This window comes from Oryza brachyantha, chromosome 4 (assembly GCF_000231095.2).
Source record: "Oryza brachyantha chromosome 4, ObraRS2, whole genome shotgun sequence".
In the NCBI taxonomy this organism is placed as follows: Eukaryota; Viridiplantae; Streptophyta; class Magnoliopsida; order Poales; family Poaceae; genus Oryza; species Oryza brachyantha.
The window spans coordinates 20,907,810-20,919,246 of NC_023166.2; the positions used below are offsets into that span (position 1 = coordinate 20,907,810).

Here is an 11,437-nt window from a genome sequence, read left to right on the forward strand (position 1 = left end):
GGTTTATGCTTATCATTAGCATGGCTTATTAATAATAAAAGTAATTTGACTATATCTTTTACATATGTTGGCCATTGTGATAAAAAAAAACAAATGTTGTAAAGTAAAATGTGAAGAAAAAAAACAAAAAAAAATCGAGCTCCATTTTAAAATTTAAATTATAAATTATATACGTAAGCATAAGCCAAACGATAACCTGCAAACGGATAGCGCCGGCCGTATCGAACTCATGCAGTTAAGCTGTATTATTCAGAAGTCAGAAGATAAACAGTTCTGCAATGCTGTGTCTTAAGCGGACCACTCCCCACTGGTTCTATTCAGATCAGTCATCTCATCGGCGTATAAATACTGCTTCCGGTATCTGTCTGTCCGCTGATGTTGAAGGAGGAACTAAATTCGTGTGTTCTTTGTTCCTAACACGACCATGCCGGGCCGGGCCGCCGGGCTGACTACTAAATTCAGCAGCAGTGGGGAATACGCGCTTACGGCTCCACGCCGATCTGTTCGGAGGCGCATCTTAGAGTCGGTGACGGCGTTGATGTCCGGCCGTGCGTCAGATCACATTTCCGACGTCGGCGGCCATCTTCCCAAAGCACCCGCCGATGCCGAGTCGGCCGCCATCGCCGTGAATCACTTGAAGAGTTACACTCCTGTGGCCCTGAATGCCGATTAGGTGCTGAGAAAGACACGGCGGGGAGAGGGGGGGGGGGGGGGCATTGCAGAACCAGAAGATAACAACAAAGTATCTTAAAGCGACAATTTTTCACATTACAAAACTTGATACCTCGGTAATTTCGCGAGAGGATAGTAAAATTTCCCATGTTTGGGGCACTTGGTCAATCGATCTTGATCGCTCATCTTGGATCCAAAGGCTAATGCAACGCCCCATCAGGATCGGTATTGTCGTAATACTTTTTTTTAAGATAATGGAATAACATTCCGGCCTTTGCTCAATGAGCTATGGTCAATTATTATAAAATCCGTGTATAAATAAGTTTCACACACACTGATATAATGTAGAGAAACTTCAAACTAAAAAGACACCATCACAAGATAAAAGTACCCTTAATTACTTAATTCTATTCGAGAATCTTCATCCAAAGTTAGTAAAAAGGTACATAATCGTCGACTCTAATTTATGACATACATCATTTATTAGCTTGATATCGTCATTATGTCTTTGCAGTTGGGTCCAACCCCAAAGCCAATATATTGTTTTGAAAAGTACCTGCAAATAAGATTTTGCTTTCTGTCTCAAAATTTTGATCGGTCCTGTGACTACAAATCTAGATAAACTGACGGCTCCTTAGCAAAAGCACCCGCGAGTTATCCAACGGTGCTCTTGGACGCCTCTTCTGTCTTCTTCCCCGGTTCCCCGGTGATCTCTCCGTCGACCGTCGCCACTCAACGGCCGGGCCGACGCCGGCGCTCCAGCACATGCATACTTCGCCGCGGAGAACAACACTGCCCTCGCCTCTCGCGCGGCGTCCTCCTCTGGACTCAGGACTTGGATTGCTCCAAGTAACTTACGCGTGAATGCTTCCCCACAAAAAAAAGAAGGAAAAGGAAATTACAAGTGCTAGATGCGCCGCTTTTGAATTGTGCATGTAGAGGAGCAGACAAACAGGTCACTCGTCAGATGGCGTCAAGCTCAGCCTTGACGTCTGGTGGTTGTGCAGACGACAGGGCAAACGTAAGTTCTTTGTCAAAATTCAGAAGATGGTGACGCCATTGACAGCTTCCAGACTAACAAACGGAAATTTTGCCATCGAGTGATTTTACTATCCTTTTCGAGATATTGGGAGGTATGATATCTTTTTCTTAGTGTAAAATTTGATACAAGCACTTCTTAGTATCAAATTTGGACTAAAAAATCTGGTGCCTGTCAAACACCTTTCAATAACTTAAATTATCTTAGCTTGTTACATAAGGGGAGCGAATATTCTGTATCGTACATTTCTCCCCTGGTGGCAAAAAAAAAAAAAAGTGCCTCATGAGAATACCATTGAGAAAATGAAAATCATACAAGCCCATCAAAGCTAAAAAACTCTTCTATCTTCTTAGGCATGTAAAAAAACGCCTGGAGGATCGACCTGCATAAACAAAATTTCCCAGATCAAGCAACCAACAGCATACACACAGGCCATTGAACCCCATCTGCAGGTACCCAGAAGCAACGCTCTTAAGTCTTAAGGATTACTTAAAACATCTGAAATCGACAACCCACGGATCTGAGTCGCTCTTTCGGGAAAAAGGAAAGCCTTTCGGTTGTTCTGCTACTAGTCTTTTAGTCTACTACCATAAAGAGCTAATGCTCAACTTCCAGCACTGATATGATGACTATGGATGTTGGGACTATGGAGGTGCTTCTGGTTTCTAGGACCCATAGAGTGCAGGCACTACCATAGAGTGCTTCTGGGACTACGAAGGGAACACGGTATTTTCAATGCTGTGGACATCATGCAACCATTCAGTTGGATCGAGACAGGAAGAATTCATAGTCTGGATGACGGTTCATAGACTCCTCCCCATTAGCCTTGGGTATCACCATGGTTGACATAACTGATGCACCATGTCTTAATGTCTTCAGTCTCTCTTTCAGGACTTCAGCACGATTGATTTTGGTGGCATCGTCTAATGACATTGGCTTGATCTCTGGATCTCTCAGTTGAAGCCAATGTTCTCCCTGGAAACAAAAATTTAGAAATGAGGCCATGTAGATTAAAATTTCTGGGAAGTATCAATAAGAGAACTAAAGGCTTTCCAGTACTTTCATTTTGAATATATTTACTCAACACAGGTTTCTGCCATCCAGTATAATTAACAGAAAACTTAAACAACCTAAAGTAATAAAATGATTTTCGACAGTAAATATTGTCCATCTATGCACAACCACAACAAACGGGTGGGATGAAGAGGCTTATCCACAACTATATCTCACTAACTCTGTGTCTCTGTCTTTAAAGTGAAAGTGCACAATATATAGATATAAAGCTCTTGTTAGATGGAGATGCGATTTTACATTGAACTTTTAGTACCATGATGAATATGATCCATAACAATAGATTGTGGCTACCAACATATATTACCCATACCAATACAAAAAATGCTTATGGAAGAGATGAAATAGTACCTTGTCGTTGTAACTCAAGAAACCAACAACCGGAGAAACCAAATGAGTGGGCACATGAGCCTTATATGGAGAGCGAATTCGGGGAACTACTTCGCTCAGGGAGTGGTAGGTCAGGAATGCAGCACGGCAGCTTCCTCGAGGTATTCGACAAATAGGATACCACGCAACACAAAACCTGAAAGTGGAACCCGATAAAAACATTACTGAGAGTTCAAAATAAGTAGTAATAAGGGAACAAATAGCATATAAATCAAAATTCAGTGGATACAAACATCCAATATCAGAACATACCAGGAAGCAGGGTGAAGATCACACAATTTAAGATTTTCCAGCATCTTAGGATCCCCAAATATTTGGTAAGTAGAGAGATTTTCACCACTGATAAGCTGTTTGATCCTATAATATATTGCAAAGCATTCTTGGTAAGCATGAGAAAAGGAAATATTTAAAGACAAACCTTCCTCTAGGCTTCCTGGCTAAGCTCTTTATGATTAAATTTTGATCTATTTTGTTTTATCACTATGCAACTTTGTTTCTTTCAGTCTTTTGTATGTCTAGACTAGTTTTCTATGTTCTGTAGATATATAACATCAACAATAGAAGGCTTACTTCTCAAAAAGTGGAGGACGAGAAGAAGGATGCTCTGATTCAAAGTATTCAAATACGAGTTCCCCATGGTCTTGTACAGATAAAGAAGGTTTTGGTAAACACAAACTATTTGGTGGGGATAATAGGAGATCTTCACCATCGCTGTCAAACTTATGGTGCAAGTTATTCTTGGGTGGTTCAAACAGTTGAATAGCAGATAGAGATGGCAAAAAGTAAGCACAGAACTCTGAGACACCACAAGATGGTTTTGTAGGGCTGAGACTTTGATGGATCTCTACTTCTAATCCATATGATCCAGGTTCCTCATACCATTCCCACACATTCCTCAAGGAGACATTTGATATCTGATATTGACATGTTGAGCTGCCAACTATCTGATCCTGCGAATAATTGCCACTTTTCATGCAAGATGTCTTAGCAATGACTGGAGTTGCATAATATAAAAAAATCTCAAAATCGGCAAGTGGATGACCAGAAATCAAGTGAACATCTGATGCAACTTGCACTTTGCAGGCATCATTTGCAGCTTTGATTATCTCACCTGATTGCAATTTAGAGCTAACAAATCTTTCCTGGTTCAAAGTACAGTGCCCTTCAAAAGCTGATATACTATGACAGTCAACCTCTGAACGACCATCAGTAGGACTGGAAATTTCCAGGTAATCTGTGGTGCATTCAGGGAACTCTGAACTTGCCTCTTGTGCTTGTAGATCACCTTCCATGCCGTGAGGTTTGCTCGATACAGCATTATCTACTTTTTTTTGTTCTTTAAGATCAACAGAAGAAACATGATTCAAAGCATCATGGGAATCTGTGCCAACAGCAACATTGTCATCTCGAAGCAAAACATGCAGCCCTCCTTTCTGAAAAGGAGGACCTATTGGCGAACATGTTTCCTCAGTAATCTCTTGGACTATCACATCAGAAGTTGAACTTGACGCCATCTGACCAACATTTGTTTCTGTTGAGCGCATAATTCCAGGAAGCATTTTAGCTGTACAGGCATCTTTCTCTTCAATAAAACCATTGTTTGCCACTTCACTCAGAGAGTACTTCTGTGGTTTTCCCCTACGGTTTTGTTTTGGATCCAAGAGGTGATTCATATTTGCTCCTATCATGTAATCATTTAGTGTAACAACATGTGGAGTCCATGTGCGAGCTTTAATTGGGTGAATGAAATCCTTAGTGGAACCTTTTGATGCAACTTGTGTACAAACATTACTTGGTATAGAAGAACAATTGGAGTGGCTTCCACTTTGACCATGCTCCACACCACAAATATGTTCAACATTACAGCTCCCGAAAAGATGCATCTTTCTGTTTTTCCGGGCTCTTTTTCTAGACATTACTGGGAGGAAATCACCATCACTACCAGAATTACTGCATAATTGCATTTCTTGGGTACCATCGCAACCACCAGTACTGTTTCTGAAACAGGAGTTTTTGTCATGATTTGACTTGTTTAGCCAACCTTCATGGCCACCACATTTAAAACCCCTGAAATCCGTCGGTTTTGACTGGATACATGGACACTCATTTTTGTCAATCAACAAGTTTTCAGTATCATCACTGAAGTTCCAACTGCTATCTGTGCAATGGCCATCCAACGATGAATCAGTTAAAGTGGAAGTGGAGGCAGTGTCCAAACATCTGGAGTTATTGCTGCTAGATTGCTCACAACATTCAAAATAACAAGCTTCCCTAGATGATTCTCTCTCATCAGTACAAGATGTACTTGGTATCGAAGTTACAGAAGAGCCATCGTTACCAGTTTCACTATCAGGTCTCTCTGCAGAAACTTCTCTCACTGAAGAATCAGAGGACAAATCCCCAAACAATTTGTCAGCCACATGGTTGGATGGAAGTGTCAAGGATTCACCAGTAGCAACATCAATGCAATGAGAAGCACCCTTGCTTTGAGTAGACTGTATATCAGATGACTCAGATACTTTTTTACCATGCCCTCTTTTGTGCCTCTTGTTTTTCTTTTTGCCTTTCTTTCTTGTAGTTCGCTTCACGTCCACACTTGCATTGCTGAAGGTATTGACGGAGAAATCATCATCAGGGGCTTTATCTGATTTTTGGGAGTCCTCTAGCAATGCCCTTGATGAGTTAATTAAACATCTTCTCAAAGACTCCTCTGGAACGAAGTGAACAACGATCAATGACGATGATGCAGATGCCTCAAGTCCATCTAACAGTGATGTAGAGTTGGTTAAAACTTGGTCATCTCCATTTTCCACAAAATGAGATGATACAGGAGACATCGTCAAGTATAAACGAAGATTATTATAGGCTCTGAAAATAACACACCGGGCAAGTAAGTCAATGCAGTTCTTCAACTAACATATGGAACAAAAAGTAAATAGCAGCCAACAAAGTTGACATTAAATCAATATTGGTCGATTATTATAACCAATAAAATATGCCCAGTATACTGGAGATGATACAAAATAAAGATTTATATAAAAAAAGGAAGTATGTTTTACACATTGATATTAGAGCACATCAGCGTACCTCTTCCTCTGTTCTTCCTGCCTGTATTCAAGCGCAGCTACTCGACGTTCCTGCAAAATAACAAAACAGAAAAAGGAGATATAAAATCTCCAAACAAAACTATGCATATTATAACATCTCTCTTTTCAAGATGGTACATACAAACTCCATGTTCTGAGGGTTCTTCTTTTCTGTTGACCGCCCAACCGTGCGTCGAAGCCTCCTTTTTGCAGTTCTAACAACATCTCCAGAGGGGCTTGCAGGTCGAGGCAGCATATCGTGCTACATAGAGGGGAAACTAATCAAGAAGATGAAACAAAATATTTCAAAGACAACCTTTTGCAGACTGGGCGAAACAACCATGTCATGAACACAATGTTCCTGTATTTTTACTTGTGGTGTGGACAATGTTTGGCTTTACCTTCTCTTATGATATGTTTACAACAATACTTAACATATAAATATGTCAAAGTCGAGTACTTTTCATGAGAAATATACTAATCTAAAAATGGTATGAAGCTATTTAAGAAATGTATATTTCTCAAAAGAGGACAGAAGACGACAAAAGAATAGATTCTCTTCGTTTTCAAATAACCGATACCGTTGATTCTACCATTCAAATTTCTTTGCAAACACGCAAAGTGTTACACGTGAATATATTAGAAGAAACTGATTTCAGTTACACAGTGCACCTACGCTATATTAGAAGAAACCAATTTCAGTCGCACAATGCGCCTACACAGTGGTGGCGCGAACATTCTCCCATTCAAATTTGACCAAATAATAATTTCTACTGTTTTGTTTTGTAAAAAAAACTGCAAAAATCATTTCACATCATACATTTATGGTAAGGTCGAGTTCTAAATATCTGTAAATGTATTGTTGAAAACACAGTGGTCAAAGGGTGTATAGATTAGTCAACACTAGTATTATTTACATCCGCAGGTAATGGTGAAGATGCTACATATTGATCACAATGACAGATCAAATAAATGATAAATAATAACCTACACTAGCACTCTACATGTTGCTGCACCTAAACTCCCCTAAAGAAATCCCATATGCAGCTAAGCTAACAACACAAAATATGGTTATGAGTTTTTTTTCCATAGAGGAAAGGGGAAAAGCTACAGGATGAGCAGCACGATCGACTAAACTAACGAGCTCCAGCGAACACTGCCAGAGGCTTACCCCAGATCAGGAAACACGCCAAGGACATGCTCGTACACCGCGGATGCGCTCCACCTCGATGATCCGATCGAACTACCAAAATCCCCAAAAGGACACTCATCTCGTCACAACGAACTAAAATCCTCAAAAAGCGTGGGGAGGAAGAGCAATCGCTTCCCTCCTCCAGATGTCCCGATCGAGTCGAGATCACCGCCTAACCACCGCGAATCCCCCGAAATCCCGAGCAAACCAAAACAACCCGGGCTGCGCGGAGCAGAGAGACGCACGCACCTGCGCTCGAGGCTCGGCCGGAGAAAATAAGGATTAATCAAAAAAAATCCCCAAAATGGATACGTCTATCCGCTCCAATGCACCCCACATGCGATCCCCCCACGGCGCCTGACGCGGCGAGCCGGCGCCCGACGGCGAGATCGACGCGGAGAATTCTGGGGTTTTGGTTCGCAGCGAGAGGAGAGAGCAAGGGCAAGGTTGGCTTGGCTGCAGCAGCGGAGGGAGGGAGGGAGGCGGACGGGCGAGGGCGGAGGAGAGGAGAGGACTGAGGACCAGCTGGTTAAATAGCCGGAGAAAATGGAATTTTGTACAGAAAAAATGAGCTCATACGAGGCACGTTTTTCGATTCGATCTTTATTAATCTTTATTATTATTACTATTATTATCAATCTTCTCTCCCCCTCCTCTCTGTGGGGTTTTGGTGGTAGGTAACCTGATTGACAGGGCTGAAGGCGTAAATTTGCGGGTGTCAAGCATAAGTTAACGAGTTTATATACGTCAGTGAGTAGTATTACAAATACAAATATAACACTGGATAAATCTCATTTATAAGTAAGCATTGAGCCACATGAGCATTGTGACGGCTGACGAGTTGGTGTCTTGCCTCAAGCTCTGAGCCCTTTGGGGTTGGTTCACCTTCATCAACGCATCGTTTTGTGCCATTCCGTTGGTTTGCACCTTGTCTGGACGCACTTTGCTTCTTCTTCTCTTCTTTTTCCCTTTTTACCAGAGACGGTAGCATACGCTTCGTTTAGGCTTCTGTACTACTCTCCGCCTCCCCTCTTCCCTAGCTCCGTCGTACAACCTCCATTCTTTCTCTGCATCAGTTTTTTTCCACGGCCCTTACTTCCCATTTCATCGTGGCCATGTCTTTTTCCACCGCCTGCAATCGACATGGTACCGTACGCTCTTGAGCTTTTATGTTTTTATTTTTTATATTAATGGAGCTGTCAAGTTCTAAGGACGTAAGGGTACGGAAAATAACGAAAACAAGACTATTTTCTATCATGATTGCTTTGTATATCTGGATAATATTAAGAACTGCCGAAGTTTTTTTTTAAATGGGCTAAAAGTACTGTTTGGGAATTGATAATGTTTACACCTGCTCAAATTGACTACCAAATTAAATGATTACTGTTTCTTAAAGAAAAAACATATTCCACCCCCCCTAATCGTCCAAACAAAGTATGCAATTTATCAACTTCACAGCTGTGCAAATCCGTTTTATCCGGCTTTTGCTAACGCGGGATCACCCTGCTTTTACTTAACCTTTTGTTCGTTTTTTGTGACAGTGCGAGGGAATTTGTTAGGTGCAGATAGATGTTGCTGGCAACAACAACGGCCGTTGGCGGTATCAAGCACACTGTAAAGTGTAAACATATTTTGGTGATGTATAAGCTCTATCTCAATTTGAGAGGGAGATCATGGACATGACATATCAAAACCAGATCACCTGAACCAATTCAAGGAATGAAACGGCTAATCTTTTGATTAAGCGCATAATGCAGTTCATCTTGTTCTTCCTACTCGCACTTAAGATGGTGACGCCGTGCCCTTTGTCAAGGTAAGAGATGATGATGCAGCATGAGGAGAAACTATGGCCCCCATTCTACCAATCTCCATTCTTTGATGAAATCCACCCAACAAACTTTGGTTCAGAGAGTTTTGTCATCAGCTACCCCTACTTCACTCACTGATGTGATCTTGACGTACGAAATTAATAGGACAGGTGCCTGCACAATTGAAAAGGACAGAGGCTAATCACCGTTCAGCAATTGAGCTTTAGAAATTAAAGCTGGTGTCCACAAGATTATCCCGGGGGAAAGGCAGGTATGGAATGCTCGTTTTCTTTTGCGTTTTTTTTCCTGAATTTTCTGACGCATCGTGGTAACGAGGCGCCCATGTCGTTGGGTCTTCGCAGAACATGCAGCCTCGCCTCGCATCGCCTGCAGTATCCATGCTGCTTTATTGCTGTTTGGTGCCAGTTCAGTTTCCTGATTTCCTCTCCAGCTACAAGCACCAAAATGACTCATTCAGATATGTATTCAGCAAATCGCTATCTGCAATCTTTTAATTGTCACAAGTTGTATGATCTGAGCCTTGTTAACAAAAGAGCAAAAGGTACTTATCGATCCAGAGCAGAGTAGCATCAGGCAAAGAGGCAAAGTTGGTGATGGCTTTATAGATGGCACGCGATCCGGACGGAACAGACAGAGAGAGCATATGCAGTTTGCAGAGCAAAGCAGCCGGCACATCTACCTCCGTGCCTGCGTGGGCGCCCATTTTTTCTGCGGCGTCTCGTGGCGCTTGTGTGCAACGGCAATTCTTCGTCGAGGCAGCAGCCGCAGCCGCAGCCGCACACGGAAGAAGACTGACAGATTTGCTCGCATCAGCGGCAGCTAGTGACCTCGATCGGGAGCGAGAATGTCATCTTCGTGAAGTAGCTTGAAAACGGCACGACCCACGCGGTCACGCACGCACGCCGCCAGCGACCAGCGGAGGCCCTGGGTGTCAATAATTTATTATCACCCCAGCCCCAGCAGTGGAATAAAAGGTCCGGTTTCTGCTTGGAATATACTTCATCCGGATGCTTGGGCTCTCCGGGGACCAGAGGAGGGAGTGTTTTAATAGTCCTCCGTTCTAAAATAAACTAATTCTTCACTTTTTATCTTTAATTTTTAACTCTTCGTCTTATTTAAAAAAAATTATAATTAATATTTTTATTTTTATTAGAATGATAAATTATGAATAGTGTTTTGTGTGTGACTAATTTTTTTTAATTTTTTAAAAAATTTTCAGATAAAACGGATGTGACACGAAAACCGAAGAATTCGTTTTTTGGACAGAGGGTGTACGTTAGAGATAGGCTAATAGGCGCACGCACCACCGCTTATCCACACAGCGTGTGCCTCCTACGGCTGCGTCATCGTTTGACGCTTACCAAATTATTAAATACTATATTTTTAGAAAATATTATATATAAATTTAGTATTTCATAAGTAGATTTTAAATTTTTATTAATTAATTTTATCGTTTATATCATTATATAACTGTAAAAAATAAAATCTTTTATTTTCAGCGACAAATAATACAAACTAAATACTTTCTGTCTTAAAATAAGTCTGATTAGTTTTAGCGAGTCATAGATAAGCTAAACATGAGGTTAAAAAAGACATTGTTCTTTATTAATGCATAGAGAAAATAAGGAGGAGAAAACAAGGAGTACGAGGGAGCACCATTGGTTTAGTGACTAAAAACAGTAAATTGCATCACAGCAGATAACTTGATAAACGGGTGTGATCTAGTACGATAATATGAGAACTCAACGTTAAAGTACAATAAGACCAATTTAGTGTTTTGATTACTTTGCTAAATACAGTGTGTTATTTTGGTTAAGGGTATCTTTTTAGTGCCAGTATATCATCACATAACAATCTTGTGAACATTACTGTACAATCTTCCAGTTTAATCTATACGACTATTAAAAATACAACAGTGGTGGTGTTCAGTATGTCATCAGCACCATCGCTGACATCTGGGTCATTAATTAAGTTCCACTTGCTGTTTCTATTTGTGTAGTTCTATAACTTCTTAAGTTTTTAAGCATGGTATCTCCTTTTGTTTTAGATGAAAGAATTTTTGTGTAATTTTTAAACATAATATAAACCTACGCGGTCTTATTTTAACCAATTAAAAATATTTTTAAAAAGACGTAATTTTTGCTATTTTCAAAATCTC

The 11,437-nt window shown here is 40.9% G+C and overlaps 1 protein-coding gene across 1 annotated transcript; it reads right to left on the reverse strand.

The window, feature by feature from the left end:
* Positions 1–2,158: 2,158 nt before the first annotated feature.
* On the reverse strand, positions 2,159–7,940 carry LOC102716962. The gene is made up of 7 exons (XM_015836793.1): positions 7,700–7,940; positions 6,401–6,520; positions 6,260–6,309; positions 3,743–6,040; positions 3,425–3,529; positions 3,134–3,308; positions 2,159–2,686 (listed from the first exon to the last, which is right to left on the reverse strand). The coding sequence occupies exons 2-7, from the start codon at positions 6,512–6,514 to the stop codon at positions 2,471–2,473; spliced, it is 2,958 nt and encodes a 985-aa protein (XP_015692279.1). The 5' UTR covers positions 6,515–6,520; positions 7,700–7,940; the 3' UTR covers positions 2,159–2,470.
* Positions 7,941–11,437: the final 3,497 nt, after the last annotated feature.